This window comes from Microtus ochrogaster, chromosome 10 (assembly GCF_000317375.1).
Source record: "Microtus ochrogaster isolate Prairie Vole_2 chromosome 10, MicOch1.0, whole genome shotgun sequence".
Classification (NCBI taxonomy): Eukaryota; Metazoa; Chordata; class Mammalia; order Rodentia; family Cricetidae; genus Microtus; species Microtus ochrogaster.
The window spans coordinates 20,725,432-20,743,598 of NC_022016.1; the positions used below are offsets into that span (position 1 = coordinate 20,725,432).

Consider the following 18,167-nt stretch of genomic DNA (forward strand, 5'->3'; position numbering starts at 1 on the left):
ATTGATCCTATGCCTAATCAATTGAAAACTTTAAGTTGCTATTTTCAAAATGTACGACAAAGCTCTAGAAATGCTAAGATTTAGGCAAAATGTTTGCTGACATATGACCACTAATGCCAAGAAATGAAAAATGTTTAAAATAGAACACAGCCATGAAAAATTGCAGTGGGTCCTTCCATAGGGTAAAACCCTGTGGTTGCCGAAAGCATCCCAGGTTCTGCTGAGAATGTAAAGGAAGAGATTGTGATTTACCCTACTATGGCAGGGGTTGGCAAACTCTATATGGTTAGGGGCAGGATGTTTGTGAGAATATATTCAAATTGTTTGGCTTTCTTTTTAATATGGCCATAAGTGAACCAAAAAAAAAAAAAGTGCAAGGAAAACCTAACTTTCAAAAATGTCACCAAAATACGCATTCATGTGAACAATTTATTTTTCGTTTGAATTGACTATGTTATTTAACTTGTTCAATGCATACACGACACTTATTTAATCTGATAACATTAACCAATACTATCATTTTTTTAAAAAACTGTCCTGGGTCTTTGAATGGCTCAGAAGGTAAAGGTTCTTATCTTCACACCTGAGCTTGAGCTCCAGAATCCACATGGGGGAAAGAGCAAACCAAATGTCACAGGTTGACCCTTGACCTCCACACATCAGCCATGGCACTAGGAACCCCACGAGTCCCCCGAAATGCACAAAAAAAAAATAAATGAATGAAAAGAGACTTTAAGCTGTCATTTTCCCCCTGTAGATAAACTCTCCCTATGTAGCTAAGGGTGGCCTTGAAAGCCTTGAGCTCTTGATCCCCCTGCCTCAGGCTCTTTCGATGCTGGAATTACTGACATGCATCATCTAACCTGACTCTGAAAACAGAAAAGAATGAATGAATGAATGAATGAATGAATGAATGAATGAATAGAATGGTCAACAAAAAATCATACTTCCCGGGGGTGGATTTTAAGCGGTTATTCCCTTTCCTTATGTTTGTAACACTATTGTCTGCAGCACATGGGAACTGATTTGGTCTTTATCAGCCATGAAGTCCAGGAATTTATTTCTCTACAATTCACAGAAACTGAGACTGTGACTTGGTTTTTAAGGCTCAGACACAAGACGGCATCTGCAACTATTACAAAATAACCTTTGGGACAAAGAGACTCCATTCTAAGTAGAGAAACAGACACTGGAAAGACAGGAGGGGAAAGAGAAAAGCGTCAGGACAAAGTCCAGAGAATAACTGGCTTCCTGTGGGAGGAGAGCGCCGTGTTCTGAAGGCGCCATCTTGGCCAACCCAAGGTGAGGAAAGACCTTCCAGGTTGGGAAAATGAAACACACAGAGAAGAAAGGACTCTGAGATCAGGCACTAATTCTAGAACCACATACTTGCTCAAATTTTTGAAAGTATTTTTATACATGGAAAACGGGATAAGGTCGTTTAAAAGGTAATTAAAAAACAATTCAGGCTGTTCCAGTGTGTCATTTCCTTAAAGAACACACTCTCTCCACAGAGACTAATGCGTGGTTATTATATGTGGATCTATATTTGTTTCAACTGTTGAAATTTTGGCAGACTAGCCTCTTGAAATTTAGTCCCATGATCTCAATAGTTTGAAAAAGAAATTTTAAATTATGTTAAAATTCTGTGTTAAAGTACCAATAATCACAAATAAAATTGTTCATGGAAATTGTTCACGGTATTCTAAAAGTCAAAGAAAACATCCCCCTGCGTCTGCAATTGTTTACAGTGTCTGGCTGAGGTTGTACACTCCTCGTCAATCAAGAATCCACAGCTCAGTCTGAAGGAATTAACAAATGAAGAACATACTTTTTCTTCCCCCTATTTCTATGATTTGTTAGTATCTTTGGTGGAGTAAAACAGTTTTCCAACTTATGTTTTAATTAACAAAAATCTGTAAGCATGAAATTTTGATATGCGCAATTGTGGCAGGCTTACATCACACTAATGCCCATCACCTCACCTTGTTAGTATGTGCACGTGTGCGTGTGTGCATGTGTGCGTGTGTGCGTGTGTGCATGTGTGCGTGTGTGCACGTGTGAACTATTAGCAATGCCCTACATGTCACTAACCATGGTCAGCACAGTGCACAAACAGATGCCTGAAACTCGGTCTTGTTGCACTGAAATTGTGTACCTTTTGATCAACAACTCACTTCTTCCCTCTTCCCCCTGCCTCTGGTACCCACCAAACAAATTTCTGCTTCTCCTATTGCAGCTTTAAAGTCTACACGTGGGCGGGCTAAGTCATGGCCTACCAGCCTTGAGAAGGTCCACGGAGAAGTTGTGAATTTCCTGTTTGATCTGAGGAGACTCTTTGCTAATCGCTATGTTGATGAGGAGGCCATGCTGGGGCTTGCGAGGGATACTGAAGAGTAAGGGGTCCTTGGGAACATCCCTGTCAGCAGCAGTGATGAAGGAAGAATCCAGCTCTGTCATCTGACCCTCACACACCTGAGCAGGAGCAAACCAGCAGAGTCAGCAGTGTGAAACAGAACCTTCCCTCTATTCCTTTTGAGAAGCTGCTGAGAACAAAAAATCCACCCCACTTATATGAAGATGTCCTACTTCAAATTTTCCATGGCATTTTCAGATACTGGCTTCTAGAAAACAAAATTTCCAGTTAGCAGGAATGTAAAAAGAATCTATTCATCTTCCTAAGATCTTTTCTAAAGATTCTAAGTGCTCTTTTGTTGCACGCATGACATAGGGTGCATGATTAAAATATCTGTGTGGGGCTGGTGAGGCGGCTCGGTAGGTAAAAGTACTTGCCACACAAGGCTTGGCGATGGGGGTTCAAGTCCTGAAACTTGCATAAAAGTGGCGGGAAATAAGTGCACAAAGCTGCCCTCCATGCTTAACATTTGGGTTGTGGCATGCACGCCCCCAAATCATCCACAGGTATATTTCTGTACAAACACATACATTCAAAAAGTTGTTGTAAAACATTAGACCATTTCTGTTGTTAATGATTCAAAGGTTGGTGCTGGTGGAAGCCAGCAAAAGTACGCTTGTTCTGCTGAAGCCAGGAAAGCTCGGTGTACAAGAGAACCTGGAGTCTACCTCAGACACTAGTCGGTTCTTGAACTCAGAAGTCATTGTTTCTACAATTCTAGTTGTCTACCTGCTTGTAGCAGTAAAAACCTACTGCATACACCAGAGAAAAATGGGATTTCTTTTTTAAATATTTATTATTTTTTAAATTTCATTTTGATCATATTCATCCTTCACTATCTCTTCCTACTCCCCCTAATGCCCAATCTCCTTCCCAACTTCATGTCCTTTTTTTATTGTTATTAATAACCTTCGGAATCCAACATTTGGTGTTTTAAATTTTTATTATCATAGTAGATACTTTTTTTTTTAACTCAGTTGCTGGGAGAAAGCTCAGCAGGTACAAGTTCTTGCTGTGAAACTTTAAGGAGCTGAATCAACTCCCAATAAAAAGTTAGCATCCAATAAAAAGCTGGGTGTGGCTGAGAGCACCTTCAGCCTCCGTACTAATGGGAGGCTGAGAAAACAAGATCTCTGGGGTCGCTGGCTGCTAGGCTAGCTCCAGGCTCAGTGGGAGAGCTCATCTCATGGGAACAAGGCACAGTGTGATAGAGCAGGACACCTGGCATCTTCCTCCTCCTGCGTGCTCACACAGACAGACAGACAGACAGACACACACTTATACACAGAGAGACACACACACCACCACCACCACCACTACCACCACTGCCACAGTAAAGAGCTATTGCCTCAGAAGGGCTTCAGTCATTTAGGACTTGACCGTCTTAGCTGTCTTGGGTTTTTTTGTTTGTTTGCTTTCCTTGCTCAGAGAGAGGATAGGACATGAAATTTTTTGTTTTTGTTCTGAAATACAGGAAGATCTAAGGACTAAAGTTACATAAATTCTACACACGCTTCCTGGAGATCTGCCAGGCCACTTGCTGCCTTCTGGGGTAGTGAAGATGTTCTCAAGAATCCACCAGGAAGGACTGGGAAGGCCTGTCTGCCAGCGGCATGGTCAAGGACTAGTGAGAGCTGTTCAATGTCAAGAATCAAAAACCAGCAGGCTATCCTTATAGCCGAGGAGATCACTTCGCGAAAGCCTATGGTTTTTTTCCAGCTCCTCCCATTGGCTCTGAAGGGACCATTCCTGCAAGTGCACTATGACATTTGGACAAAAAACAATGTTACTCTTATCTGACCTTTTCAAATTAAAGACAAAAAAATCTTAGATTAATTCATAATGATAAACCTATTGAATAACTTTTGCCAGTATCTCACTTTCCCCACCCTTGAGAACTTTAGGAAAGCAGTTTAAAAACATGTTGTAAGTCTCCATCTATATAGAGCTTAACTATGAAGTGTTTTCTTCTTGACTGTGTGGTGATATATCACTTTTACAAAATGGTAAATTCATCCACAAGATTACCAAGAAATTTTCTTTAAAAAAAAAACTACAGAATTTGTTTTTGGAAATTAAATGGTTTCTTGAAATTATGAGAATAAAAAGTTTAAAGGAATATATATATATATATATATATATATACACACACAGATATTTAATACTTAATAGGTTTGCAAACGATTATAACAAACTAAAACATTTTGATGGAACACCAACTATCTATACAATAAGGACATTTTCTAACAGGAAAACCAAATGTGTTCTGTGAAGAAGAAAAAAAATTATTGAAGCTTAAAAGTTGTCTCTGCCAATGCCCAAGGGTCTGGGGTGTGTGTGTGTGTGTGTGTGTGTGTGTGTGTTGTGTGTGTGAGGAAGCAAGGGTGAAAGACATGATTCCTTCCACAAAGGGATCAGGGACGACTTCCCAGAGGCCTAATTACTCCAGAAGCCCTTGCCCCAGGCAGATAAAGATAGTAGAAATAGGTGCAGGAGCGATCAGTCATAGATTTTTTTTCTTCACATAATCACTGAAGGGCTCTCCAGAGGAAACCATGAGCCAAAAGAAGAGGGGAGGCAGGAGCTGGCTCTAAAATCTCACGCTGAGGTGACACTCGTGTGCTGTTAAGATTCAGGAGAAAATTAAAATCAAATAAAGACTTTTGCATTTAGAATGTGATTATTTTTAGCAAAAAAGAATGAGGGAAAATAATGGCTTTGGTCAATATTAGAAAGAAGATGACACACTAAATGGTGCTGAAAACCCTCGCTCATTAAGAGCCTACTGTGTTTGCCCAACTCAATCATCCTAAGAATCTCTGGGTGGGGGGGAAAGTACATATATATTTTTGAAGATGGGGAAACAAAAGCTTGAAGAGAAATAACCTGCTCAAGATGCAAAATTATTCAAAGCAACACACAAGTTCCATTGAGGCCAAAGACTGTGTTTGTGTTCATTCAACTTGCTAGTGAGTGCATGCGTATAAATTAAATAATCATATATAGACGTGCAGAATATGTAAAAGGAACTGCATATTGATAAGAAAAGATTTCATACATGTATTAAAATTTTGCTTTAGAAAGTAAAGCATACAGTAGAGGGTATGGTTCTTTTATTTATAAGTAAAAACATACAGAAAAATTATGGTATACAGACACAAATCTGGCATGTCCATAAATCTCTTAGGTTACTTAGTTAACCTGTTTATGCCCCATTTCTTCAGTAATGAAATGGCAATAAAAACACCATCACCCTAAAAGCCTATTGTGGGGATTAACTATGAATACACGGAAAAGACTCGGAATCTAAAATCCAGTAGGTACTCTATGACACTCACAAAGACACACATACAGACTCACACACAGACACACTCATACAGATACAGACACAGACACAGACACACACACACACACACCATCCTTACTAGGCTAATATTTCACAGGTGTTATTTATATAGCCAAGATTCTTTTTTCTTACTTGTCAGCAAATTAATATATTAGGTGCACCTGGACCAACATAACGGGATTATCTAGGCAAAAATAAAAATCAGAAAAAGATAAGAAAATAAAAAGGAACATTCGGTATGTTTCTTACAGTGATATTCTGTACCGCAAAGTCAGGCGCTTCATCATTTGTGGGGTTGATGACAACATGGAATGTTGTCTCTAAGGAGCGTCCCTTCCCATCTGTGGCGTACACCATGAACTGATCGGCAGTTGGTTCCACCCTTAGGTGCCTGGACTGCACGTAGTTAATGTGCAAAGCCTTCATGTCTCTCCACCGGAACGAAGCTAGCACACACCAAGACAGAACGGGGAAATGATAAATAGCCCTCCCCAGGAACTTCCGGTCTTTACCAGCTGCTTCTCTGCGAGGCAGGTAAGCGGTCATAGTGGGGCTAGTGGGACGCCTACCAGCCATCCACAGAAAGGCAGGTCCCACAGACGGAAAGGAAGGGTGTGAACGTGCCCGAAGAGTGAAACTGTGATCACCACGCATGAAGATGCAGGGGACTTGGTGGTCACTCTCCAGACACATGAACTGAAAGTCACAGAGACCTGCCCTTGGCTAAACTGTCCTTCTGACACATGGCTCTTGTCATACTTGGCTAAGGAGGATGCCACCTCTTTGACACAAAGGCAAAACGAGTGGAGACCCATGATTTGTCTACATAACAGACATCAAGAAACTCACTGCCCTGAGTGGAGTTAGTTGACTTGATGTCCAGCTAGCTAGAAGAAAATCGTGAAATAAATCACAAGAAAAGTTGCATAACCTTTAATTTAATTAATCTGAAATCTTATCTCACTCAAATTTAAAAATACAAATGTCTTTAAAGGAGATTGAAAAATAATTTACTTACAAAGTATTATCTTTGGAGGATTTGGGTTTTGCTTTCTATTTGTTTTGTTTTCTTTAGGGCTATTTTGGTTGCTGAGAAACATTTTGCTTTCAAAATTAAGCTGGGTCCTGGTGGTGCACGCCTTTAATCCCAGCACTTGGGAGGTAGAGACAGGAGGACCTCCAAGTTCAAGGCCAGTGCGGTCTACAAAGTGAGTTCCAGGACATCCAGGGCTACACAGAGAAACCCTGCCTCCACAAACAAAAATGAAAAACAACAACAACAAAAGATTAATGTAACCTACTTGAACATTTCAGATTTTCTCTTTCAGTACCAATCATGGCATATTTCTCAGTATTTTCCAGTAATACCTATTAAAAATGCTAAAACACTGTGAGAATGAGACCCTGTGTTTCCACCAGATTAAGTCTCTCACAGGGCCGTGTTGCCAAGAAGGCCTTGGAAAGGTGAGTACTTCAGTGTTGATTCAAATCGTTTTCAAAAGTGAAGTTTCTAATTATTTCAGTTATTAATGTCCATGCATAAGAAAAACTAAGTTAAAAGTTAAAATGAGAAACAATTAAGACTCAACATACCAGCTAGAATCATCAGAATAATCTCTTGGAAGCATATATGGTGACTGGGATGTTTTGAATTCTTGTGAATTTCCTAAGCATGGTCCAGCTAGGCACATCCACGAACACTAGCAAGACACTGCTGGTCTGGAGCCCAGGACTTACCTATGCTTATGCCCATGTTACTTTTCTCAAAACCTGCAGAAGGGAGTGTGTTTTCAAGGTAGCCGAACTGGGGGTGCGACACCAAAACAAATTCTAAGTCATCTGGAGCGGTGTCCGGGTCAGTGGCCGTCAAATGATAAGTCGTGAGGGTTCCTGAGAAGCCTTCGTCCACCACGAGCGGCCTACCTGCACACCAAGAACAGCAGTCACAGGCCAGTGAGATGGCTCAGTGGGTAACGGCGCCTGCTGCCAGGCCCGATGACCAGCGTTTAATCCCCAGAACACACACTCACAAAACAAGTAAATAAAAATGTAATAAAATTTAAAAACACACACACTTCCATGAGCCTGAACTCCTCCATCAGAATAGTGAGAACTGAAGGGCGTGATTGCCATCCCAACCAGGGCAGCCTCCCACCGGCAAATAAGCTTCCATGGGAGATGCTCGTTTTCTTGGGCATAAATTCTCTTTGCAGAAAAAAAAAAAATGCAGGGGTAATGAGTGGGATTTAATTTGACTTATGGAATTGTATACTTCTTCTACAAGCCAGCCAGATGATAATGGAAAGGCGGCAGCCATGCTAAGCGCTCTGCTCCAGCCCTCCAGTCATTCTCAAGGAACTCTGATTTCCCTTGTGTCTCTATAGAAGTGATAAATGGAAATAAGAATTGCCAAACTGTTTTAATGATAAGCCACTAAATGTAGTTTATGTACTCCTCAAGATCAGTCGCTACCAGTGTTTGTCAGAGTGCTAATTGCCCGAGAGCGATTATGAATTGCTCATAACGAACATTTTTTTTCATGCCTTGGTGCTTAATTGTTCTGCTGGGATAATGCTTCCTTTCCAGAACATTGCTTGGGAGATAGCTAGCAAATTACAAGAACGTTCATACATATGCTTATTTTTCTGTGAGACAGAACATATACATAATGCCTATGAAGGGATGACTTTCTGAAAAACACGTAAGGTTAAATGTATATAAATGGTCTCTGTGGTGAGCACATTCTGTGCTAGTAGAAATTATTATGGATGAAATCAATTATTCTCTCTCCAGCCGGCAAATGATGTTTTCCCATGTGAGATAAAGCAGTATATCTGAGTCTCTCGACATCCTTGTAACAGGCACACACAGACACACACGTGCTGTTGCGTTCTCTCTACATATGGAAACATAAATTTTCAGGCAAGTAAATTCTTTTGCCCTGTGATTGCCTTTATTACAGATTTTGAATTCATTATACATTTCTGTTGAGATGGTTCCTGGACAACAACTGCATTTCTCGGTGTTTTAATCTAAGAGAATTCTTTCACTAAGCCTTGGGTGTGACACTAAGACATTCATACACATAGAAATAACACAGTCACCTATGATGACTGAAGGCGGCTGGTTGTCGACGGGATGCACCGTGATGTTGAGCTCATACATGGGAAAGGACTCATGAAGAGGAGTAGATGGATCGGGTCCATTGTAGCAACAGTCATTCACCAAAGGGCCAGCCTCACCATCCGAAACCACCAATATAATGGTGTCAAAACAAGGTGCCAGGCCAATCTCGCCACCTGGAAAACAGAACACCAAGATCAACCCCATTCATACCTTTTCTGCCCACACTGAGTAGAAAGAGAAGGAATTTGTGGGGATAAAATAGGAAACTCAATTTTACCACTATAAAATTAAATATAGTCAGGAAAATAATGTAAAAATATTTGTCCATCTGTTGACTCTTTTGAAATCCCTGCCAGCCATGGACCACCATATGGAGGAGCAAAGCGGGCCTAACATGGGTCTGACAGCTCACAAATGAACAAAGGGCAGGCATGAAGCCTGACTAGGGATGCTTCATTCTTCCCTCCTAACCCTTTGATGCTAGCAACAACCTCAGGGAGAGGCAGAAAGTGCCCTTGTTCCCTTGGTAATTATCTTTCCATGTGCACTGACCACCGGAAATGAACAAGCACCAACCACACAGCAGCCATGAGACACAGAGGACTCTGGATAAGTGTAATGAAAGGTCATCCACTTTCTGGCCATTTCTTTCTGTGTTTCTTTTACTACACACTAGCCAATCACTGATCAGCAAACAGGACAATCTGCACTAGCCCATCACATACCAACAAAGAGGACAGCCTATGTTCTCCAGGCAACAGAAAAGTCCTGAATGTAGGCTCTTGGCAATTCTTAAAGAACCAAGAGGGAAACAATGCTGGGAGCTCTGAAGAAAAGGGAAGAGCAAGGGGAGGAAGGGGAAGAGGAGAGAAGAGGGAGAGGGAGGGGAAGAGGGGCAAGAGAAAGGGGAGGGGAAGGAAAAGGAAAGGAAAAGGGAAAGGAAGAAAAGGGAAGGGGAGAGAAGGGAAAGGAACGGAAGGGAAGAGAAGAGAAGGGAGGGGAGGGGAGGGGAAGGGAAGGGAAAGACCAGAAGATCAGTGACGTTATTTCCTCTCACCAGACACACTGCCAAATCTACAGAGTACTGAGCTTGAGCTTGATGTGATTTTCCTTATTCAAAAAAAAAAAAACAAAACAAAACAAGGAAAATTCAGAGGCAATACCATTGAGTACACAAATGAATAAAAGATCAAAAACTAGAAAATCCATGGTGAAATTTGGAAAGTTCAATAGAAACCATTTGTTTGATAGGTGCTGGGAGAGGAAGGGTCAGTTTTCTTTAAGAGTGTGACGCCTGGTTGAAGAGGATCCTGGGTAGGTGCCACACCCAGGGGTATTTGGACAGCACAAATTGATTTGATGGGTGTAGATGGGTAGGTATATATAGATAGATGATTGATAGATGATAGATAGATAGATAGATAGATAGATAGATAGATAGATAGATAGATACATAGATACATAGATACATAGATAGATACATAGATAGATACATAGATAGACTAATATATACAGAGAGGCACAGAAAGATACATATATAGATACACACACACACACACATATATGCAGAGATGGATACGTAGTGACGGGTGGTAGAGAGCTAGGAGTGGATCTGGGAGGAGATGGGAAGGAGAGATAAATATGCTTAAAATGCACAACATGAGATTTTGAAAAAATAATTAAAATAGTTTTCAATAAAGGAAGCACTATCCTTCAACTTTGGCAGGAATAAAAAAAAAAGAGATCTCAACTGTTCAAAGTGGTGACAAGAAGTAGGTTGACTTAGAACATTTATCCATCAGTTACTCATTTGATAAACATCTACTCAATTCCCACAATGAGATAATTAGCTCCCTGGGCATTCCAGCAGAGCAAAAGCAGACACTGTGCACCCCCCGCAAAAGGCACTTTTTAAATATGCTGAATGTCAAAGGACCTACTGTGTGCTGCTCACTATGTGATGATAGACAAATAGTGAACACAGTGAGAAGAAAATTAAGAAAGTGATCACACTCAAAATACTTAAAAAATAAAACAAAAAGCAGAACTTCACAGCAACTAGTAAAGGAAATGATAAGGACATAAAAAAACAGGAGATATATGTCGTGTTCACACTACCCAAAGTGATGGAGAGACTCAACCCAATCCCATCAGAAAGTGTGCAGTTTGATTAATTATCAGGAAAACGTTAGTCAAAAACCACAGTGAGTTATCTTACTCAGCTGAGAATCCATCACCAAAAAGACAACAACTAACGAATGCAGAGAAACACAAACACTGCTAGAGAGACTGTAGAGTAATTAGAGTCTTATGGGGAACGCTATGCAAATTCCTCAAAAAAAATTAGAATGACACATGACCCAACAATCCCACTCTTTATTGGATTCCCAAAAGAGATGAAATTTCTATACCAAAAGATATGTGAGTAACACTCCCCCCATGTTTACTGCAGCATTAGTCGTGAGGGAGAGAATGTGGGGCCGCTTCAGTGCCCTTCCCTGGGTGACAGAGAGAACAGATGATATGTTTGTGCCACGCCAGTCACAGCAACCTGGGTAAAATTCAAGAGCATTGTGTGAAGTGAAAAAAGAAGCCAGGCCTGGAAAGCAGTTTCACTGAAGTACAATATGGAGCAGCAGCCAGAGAAGGGGAAGAAACACAAATCCAGAGAAGTGTGCGGGACAGTAGTGGGGGAAGGCTGAGAGAAGAGTCCTCTGTGGAAGAGGATAAAAGGGATATGATACTTGCATGGTTATAATACAATTACAGAATTTCCCCTTCCCCTCTCCCATGTGCCCCTCCTTGCTCTATTTCAAATTCACTTTTTTTCTCATTAATTGTTGGTGTGTGTGTATGTGTTCCTAAATATGTACAATCTGCTCAGTCTGTATAGCATGACTTGTATGCATATGTTTTCAGAGCTGACCATTTGGTATTGGATAACCAATTGGAGACCTTGTCTCCCTCTCCACATCCCTTAGTTGTCTGTAATACTTTGTCTAGCTTTCTCCCTTCCAAGTTAGCATGTCGGCTGGCATGATCCTTGTTCAGGTCAAGTTTCAGCAGCCATGTAGCTGAGACTTCACAGGTGTAGCTTCTCTAACATTTCCCATAGCCCCTTTGCTCTTCTGGCTGCTATCATCTTTCAGCCCCCCTCCCACAATGATCCCTAAACCTCAGGCACAGGAGCTGTGTTACGGAGGTATTGGCTAGGGCTGGGATCTACAGCTCTGCATTTTTGTTTGGCTGTAGTTTTCCACGATTGCCTCCATCTGTTACCAAGAGAAGTCTCTTCAGTTGAGGGGTGAGGACTACCCTTAGCTATGGGCATCCGGACAAATGTTTGAATTGTTGTTAGGGGTTGTGTTGTTTTAGTGCAGTCTTGTCCTCCAAGACCCATGACTTCACTAGCCATAAGCAGGTGACTAGGTCTCCAGTACCGGGCGTGATTTCCCTCTTATTGACGGGGTCTTAACCCAGTTAGAGAGCCGTTGGTTACTGCCAAGGGATGCATGCCACTACTACACCCTAGGGGTTCTCATGTCATGTTGGCCACTGCTCTAGTTTACAGGGGTCATGGCTATTGATTACTCCCCCCTTTAGAAGCTTGTATAGCACCTTCAGGTACAGTGAAAGCAGTCCTCTGAGAGGAGGCATTCAGGTGAGTCCCAGTCCACGGACCTCACCTGGTGTCTTTAGCAATAGGAACTTAACTTCTACCTCCAAGGGTGAACCCTTCCCACAGACATGCCTGCAGGCCAGCCCAGCATAGACACTTCCTCATGGAGACTCTTTTCCTCACCTGATTCACAGCTGTGTCAAGTTGATAATGAAAGCTAATCAGTACAGGGGATAAAATTAATCAAAACCCTGAAGGAATGATTGGAACAGATAAGTCACAGGGACATTTGGTCTTTAATGCCAGGATTCTTGATATCAATCCAAGCAGTGCCAAATGATACCAGTGGAGTAAAGGAGTTCTCATGAAATGAAGCATTCAAAACACCCTTGGAGTCTATCGTTCCTTCGAATATAATGTAACTAAAAAATGTATGTGAAATCATTTCCCCCAGTGTCCTTCTAAGTCTTCCTATTAATAGTTCCTTACATGGCCATCACACTAGAAGAGATTTAGATGTTTGTAAATCTGCCTTTTAGGATTCAGAAGGCAGTGTAAGAGAACAGGACTAATCTTACTATAATTTACCTGTGCTTCATAAGCCTGCTAAAATGTTGCAATTATTCAATAAACAATAACCATTGGCCTTTGAGTCCCTTCCCTGTAAGATCTACAGGTGACCTACAAAACAGGGGGGAAGGGGTGATACATAACCCTGGAGCCAGCCTGAGGTACAAATCTGTCTGTTTGCCATGTCCTTAAAATCTGAGTGGGGCTGGATTCAGAAGGAATTGGACTAATATCAATGGTGGAAGAAGTTTTTAAGACAACATAGCATTCAGGCTGTGGCATGATTTCTACCAGATGATTTTACTCAGGTTTACAGTGAAAATTAGGAGGAAAATGAAGAGGAAGAGGAGGTGAGATGTGCCGTTTGTCAAGGAGAAGAACGTGCTGTAAGCTGTGAAGAAAAGGAGTGGGGGAAAGGGGCGGCAGTTGTTTAAAAGCAGCGGCATACTTGGATGAGGAAGACAGGAAGGGGCTAGAGGACCCTGCGTTTCAGGAAGCAACAAGATCTCATGGATGGGCTGTTTCAGAGCATTAAGCCGCAAGCTCATTTGAAATAGCAAACTATGGGAGCGCCATGCTTGAGCAGGACGGTCTAGGAAGATGTTTTCCAAGGCTCAGGCTGCTTTCCTCATTGCTAGTGGCCGAGTCGGAAGAGCAGCAGGTGACAATTGAAGTTCAAGGTGTCAGCCCACCAACAGGCAACTCCCTGAGGAGACCACAGACCCTGGAATGTCTTTTGCTTCTGCTGCTGCCATCTTTCTCTGGTATCTGGCATGGTATGAGTAGGTGTGGGGAGAGCCCCACTGCCTGTAACGTAGTGTGTTTATGTCATGGAAACATTTCCGTATACTGGGCATTCTTGCCTGCGGATGATTATGGAGATGACTCCTTCCTAAGCTGTGCTGTCTAATTGATAATAATGTTAGTTTAAATTGAGTTTTGATGATAAAATATATAAACAAGGAAGTGTCACACAGCTAGAATATGAGTTTCTATTGAGAACCCATTTAGACTGTGGCTTAGGTTAATAATTTAAAACAACAACAACAACTGAGTCCCAGTAGTCCAGCTTGCTTAAATTCTCTCAACCTTAATATTAGGAGGGGTGTTCACAGGTTTCGGGGTGCATAACAGATGAACCAACGCGGCTAAGATGTTTTCATCAAATAGCTTTGAGGTGAAAAAGCCGAGAAGGATAATCTAAAGCTTTAGTAAGGTACAGAGTTGAGTGAAGACACTTTAAGGGGAGGGAACAAGAACAAAGCAGCCCAGTTATTACTGATACTTCTCTTGTTTGGATTGGTTGATGACCAAAGGTGATGATTGATTCCTTGTACCCATTTCTGCCCTTATCTCTTGACATAAAAAATTGTTGATGGGTGGATATGTACCTAAAGATTTAAAGTAGAGCTGACTGATTCCTCTTATTTTTCATATATAGAAGTTGAGGTTTACGATTCCTAAGATTCCTTATTGCCTTTCAAGATAAGTAATAAAGTAATTGGCCCTTTCTTTGTAACTGCAAAATGCAGCCTGCCAGTAAAAGACCCGACTGAGGTGACTGACTTGTTTCCTACATGGTTACTCTATAACAAATGTATGTGGATTCTTGGGACAATTTATTTTTCACCTGTAATCCGTAAAAGGTTTAATCATGTAAGGAAGGTGAAAAACATGTTGTTACTTGTATTCATTATAGTCATTCACTTGAACAATAGAATGTAACCACACTGTGATTCCTACATTATCTGAAAAACTTTGTTGGGTATATAAGCTTTAGGGAAAAAAAAAGTATACAGTAGGAAGAACACAAAAGAATAGAGAATAAAGAAGGAAACCACCAAGAGAGAGTGGAAATGACATTTTCCCCAACCCCCTCAGATAAAAAAGTCACAGTACGAGCCGGCTGTGGATTCCCTTTGAACCCTGTGCTGCTGGAGGCTGGCCTCCCAAGCAGTGACACATCATGTTCCAGGGCAACCAGGTTACTTCTTAAGATGGCAAGGACCCTTGACTTTGTCCATATGGTGCTGGTTTTACTGACACACATAATTCATGAGTTACGAGATCACAGAGGCATGCACCTAGATCACGTAGCCATGTTTCCCAATGTGTGGCAGGATTTGGGAGTCAGTGGAGCCTGACGAGATGGGGACTAGCTAGAGAAATAGATGCCAAAGGTGGCCTCTGAAGGTGGTAGCCCAGCCCCTAATTTCAGTCTTGTTCTTTGCTTCTTGGGCTGTCACCGTGTGAAGGGACTCTACGGCTCGCCTCTGCCTCAACTGAGATTCTCCGTCATACTACAGGACTGTGTGTGGTCAAAAACTCTCAGAAATCAATGCACAAAATGACATCCTTCCCATCCATTTTCTCTGTCAGGTATTTTTTACATAGCGACACAAAAATAAATACTACAGTGTCCCACTCAGCTAGCCTTTCCAATGCCTCTTACTTCCCCCGTTCCTCCACGGTGTTTTCAGTCTAAAGAAGCCTATGGTGTGTTAGCATGAACCCGTGATAGTGCGTTACTAACTCAAGCAAGAGGAAATGCATGATGCTGCTTCTGAGCAAATGCTATTAACTTAGACTTAAGTCGATGACTTAGGATTTCTGTCACTGTGATGAAAGACTGTGTGACCAAAAGCAGCTTGAGGAAGAAAGGGTTTATTTCTAACACACACCCATAAACAGTCCACCACTAAAAGCTGTGAGGATAGGAACTCAAACAGGGCAGGAATCTGGAATCAGGAGCTGGTGCAGAGGCCATGGAGGGGTGCTGTTTACTGCATTGCTCCCCGTGGCTTACTCAGTCTACCTTCTTATAGAACCCAGGACCGCCAGCCCAGCGATGGCACTGCCCACGTCTGTCTGTAAGAAAATGCCTTACAGGCTTGCTTAGTCTGTTCTTATGGAGGTATTTTCTCAATTGAGAAACCCTCTTCCCAAATAACTCTAGCTTGTATCAAACTGACAAAAAAAAAAAAAAAAAAAACTTGGCAGGAAAGAAGATACTCAAAGAAGGACAGTATGAAGTGCCAGTGTCTCACGGTCATCCTTCTGTGTGAAACGGTTTTATCTGCACACTTAGATAACAGTGCTTCAGCAGCGTGGACCATACTCCACTGTAGCCCATGGGCTCAATGCTGCGCCTTGTGAATGTCAGATGCTGAGTTACTACTTTCTCTCGTTGAACGTGTCACATGGCGGGAAGAAATGTCAACTGAGTAACGATATATCGAGATAATATCAGTGGAAACCTGGTCCTTATAAACCTGCCCTCTGTTCTGTCACACGCTACAAGCAAATCACACGAAGTGCAAGACATCGACTTGCTTCTTAGGTTCTTAGAAAGGACACCAGTTACTTCTGGGAAGCCAGCTGGTGGTCAGGAGACTTTTTAAAGTGATGATGTCATTGGTGGCCTGCTTTGGTATCTCGTTATGATTTATAAATCTGTAAGTCAAATTCTTCAAGTTGACTAAGAAAAAAGACATATTTGGGTAAGAGGGATGGAGGGGCATTTGAACAGTGGAGCAAGTGACGGTGCTCTTTCTCTACATCACACTCAGGCCAGAGGACCTCTGCCCAGGACGACCATGCTTCCAAATTGGGGTGCAGGCTGCAGGCTGCTTTGTCTTTAGTGGAAACAAGCATTAAGATTGCAATGCTATGGGAGCCCATGACAAAGGATGGAGATCAGACTCCTTCGAATGCCTTCCCCACACCAGTTGTCACTGACCTGTGTGTTTGTATGTCACAGCCCCTGAGATGACATCTCCCTGAGAGAACCTGTCCACGCGGATTCCAGCCTTTCTCACCACCCCATGCTGAGGTTCTCGGGCAATCAGAAACAAGAGTTTCAAGTCGTTGCTGTCTGCATCAGTAGCAAAAATGTACTCAGGGGTGATAGTCACTTCTCCACCCTCTGAGCAATGCATCATGGGGATGAGGTCGGCCTTGAGAACAGGTGGCTCATCGTTCACAGGGAATACCTAAGCAGGAAAAATAAGAGCACAGTTTTGAGGAAAAAAGGAGTGACAAATGTCCCAGCTGGTAAAGCACCGCTCACAGTCACGGTAACAGGCATTTTTCATCTTCTGGACACATGGAACAATAGCCGTGAAATTTGGCCAAAGCAGCCAGAGTCTTTTGACTTTCTCAATTGGTGGAGGAATGCTCTGCATGAGAGATCATTTAGGCAGGAATGGGAGTCTGTGGCTATAGCTGGGAACTCAGAGTGCTCACTGTTCTCAGAAGACAAAGCAGACATGCAACATAGAGCATCCCTCCCTTTAACACACAGCCTCTTTCATCAATACCACACATTCCGCAAGAATTCGGGGCCCAGTGGTTGGATGCATGTACATCCATAACATGAAAGTTATTCCTATTTCACATTACCAGGTGATTCAAAGCTTTCTGCCACCTTCAATTTCTGGCTATCCACAATGTTTCCACGGGTCTATGGGAAACATAACAGCATGTCAAATGGCTTGAGTCACAGGGTTTTGTTTGTTGTTTGGTTGGCTGGCTGGTTGGTTGGTTGATTTAACTTTGTGGCTGTTTCTTAGGCTGTTTGTTAGGCTGTTTGGTTGATTGGTACTAGCCTGTGAGCCCGTGTACCCTTTCAGTCCTACACAACCTTCTCCATACTTAGCCAAAGTGATCTTAGTAAGCAAAGTTTCAATTGCTGGTCTGCAGGGTCCTTCAGTGTCTCCTCTGCTCCCCGTATGATTCTCCCAGGAGTCTCTAGTGTAACCTTCGCCACCCTCTCTATCTCCACCCAAGCACACACTCCTTGCCATCTCTCACGGCCTGTCTCCCTCTTGAGCCTGCCCAGTACATGCTGACTCAATCTCTTTGTACAACTGATTTCTGCCTCAGACCCCATGCGTGTTTTCCAAGGAAGGTTTCCTGATCACTCGGAATAATTGAGAAGCTTCAATTATTTACACTTCTGTTCATAAAACATATATATGATGTGTGTGTGTGTGTGTGTGTGTGTGTGTGTGTGTGTGTGTGTGTGTGTGTGTATGTTAGTCAATTATCTTTGTGATTATCCAGTTAGTGGCTGTCATCCTCTGTGGTCT

At 42.1% G+C, this 18,167-nt stretch overlaps 1 protein-coding gene across 1 annotated transcript in view; it reads right to left on the bottom strand.

Annotated features, from left to right (window-relative positions):
- The window catches only part of Frem1 (FRAS1 related extracellular matrix 1), a 152,423-nt gene that overhangs the window by 65,597 nt on the left and 68,659 nt on the right, over positions 1-18,167 (bottom strand). The window contains exons 16-20 of the mRNA XM_005352752.3: positions 16,817-17,069; positions 8,867-9,061; positions 7,500-7,685; positions 6,012-6,208; positions 2,280-2,475 (exon numbers count right to left, since the gene is read on the bottom strand). Coding sequence (XP_005352809.1) covers positions 2,280-2,475; positions 6,012-6,208; positions 7,500-7,685; positions 8,867-9,061; positions 16,817-17,069 — 1,027 coding nt within the window. The remainder of the gene's footprint in view (positions 1-2,279; positions 2,476-6,011; positions 6,209-7,499; positions 7,686-8,866; positions 9,062-16,816; positions 17,070-18,167) is intronic.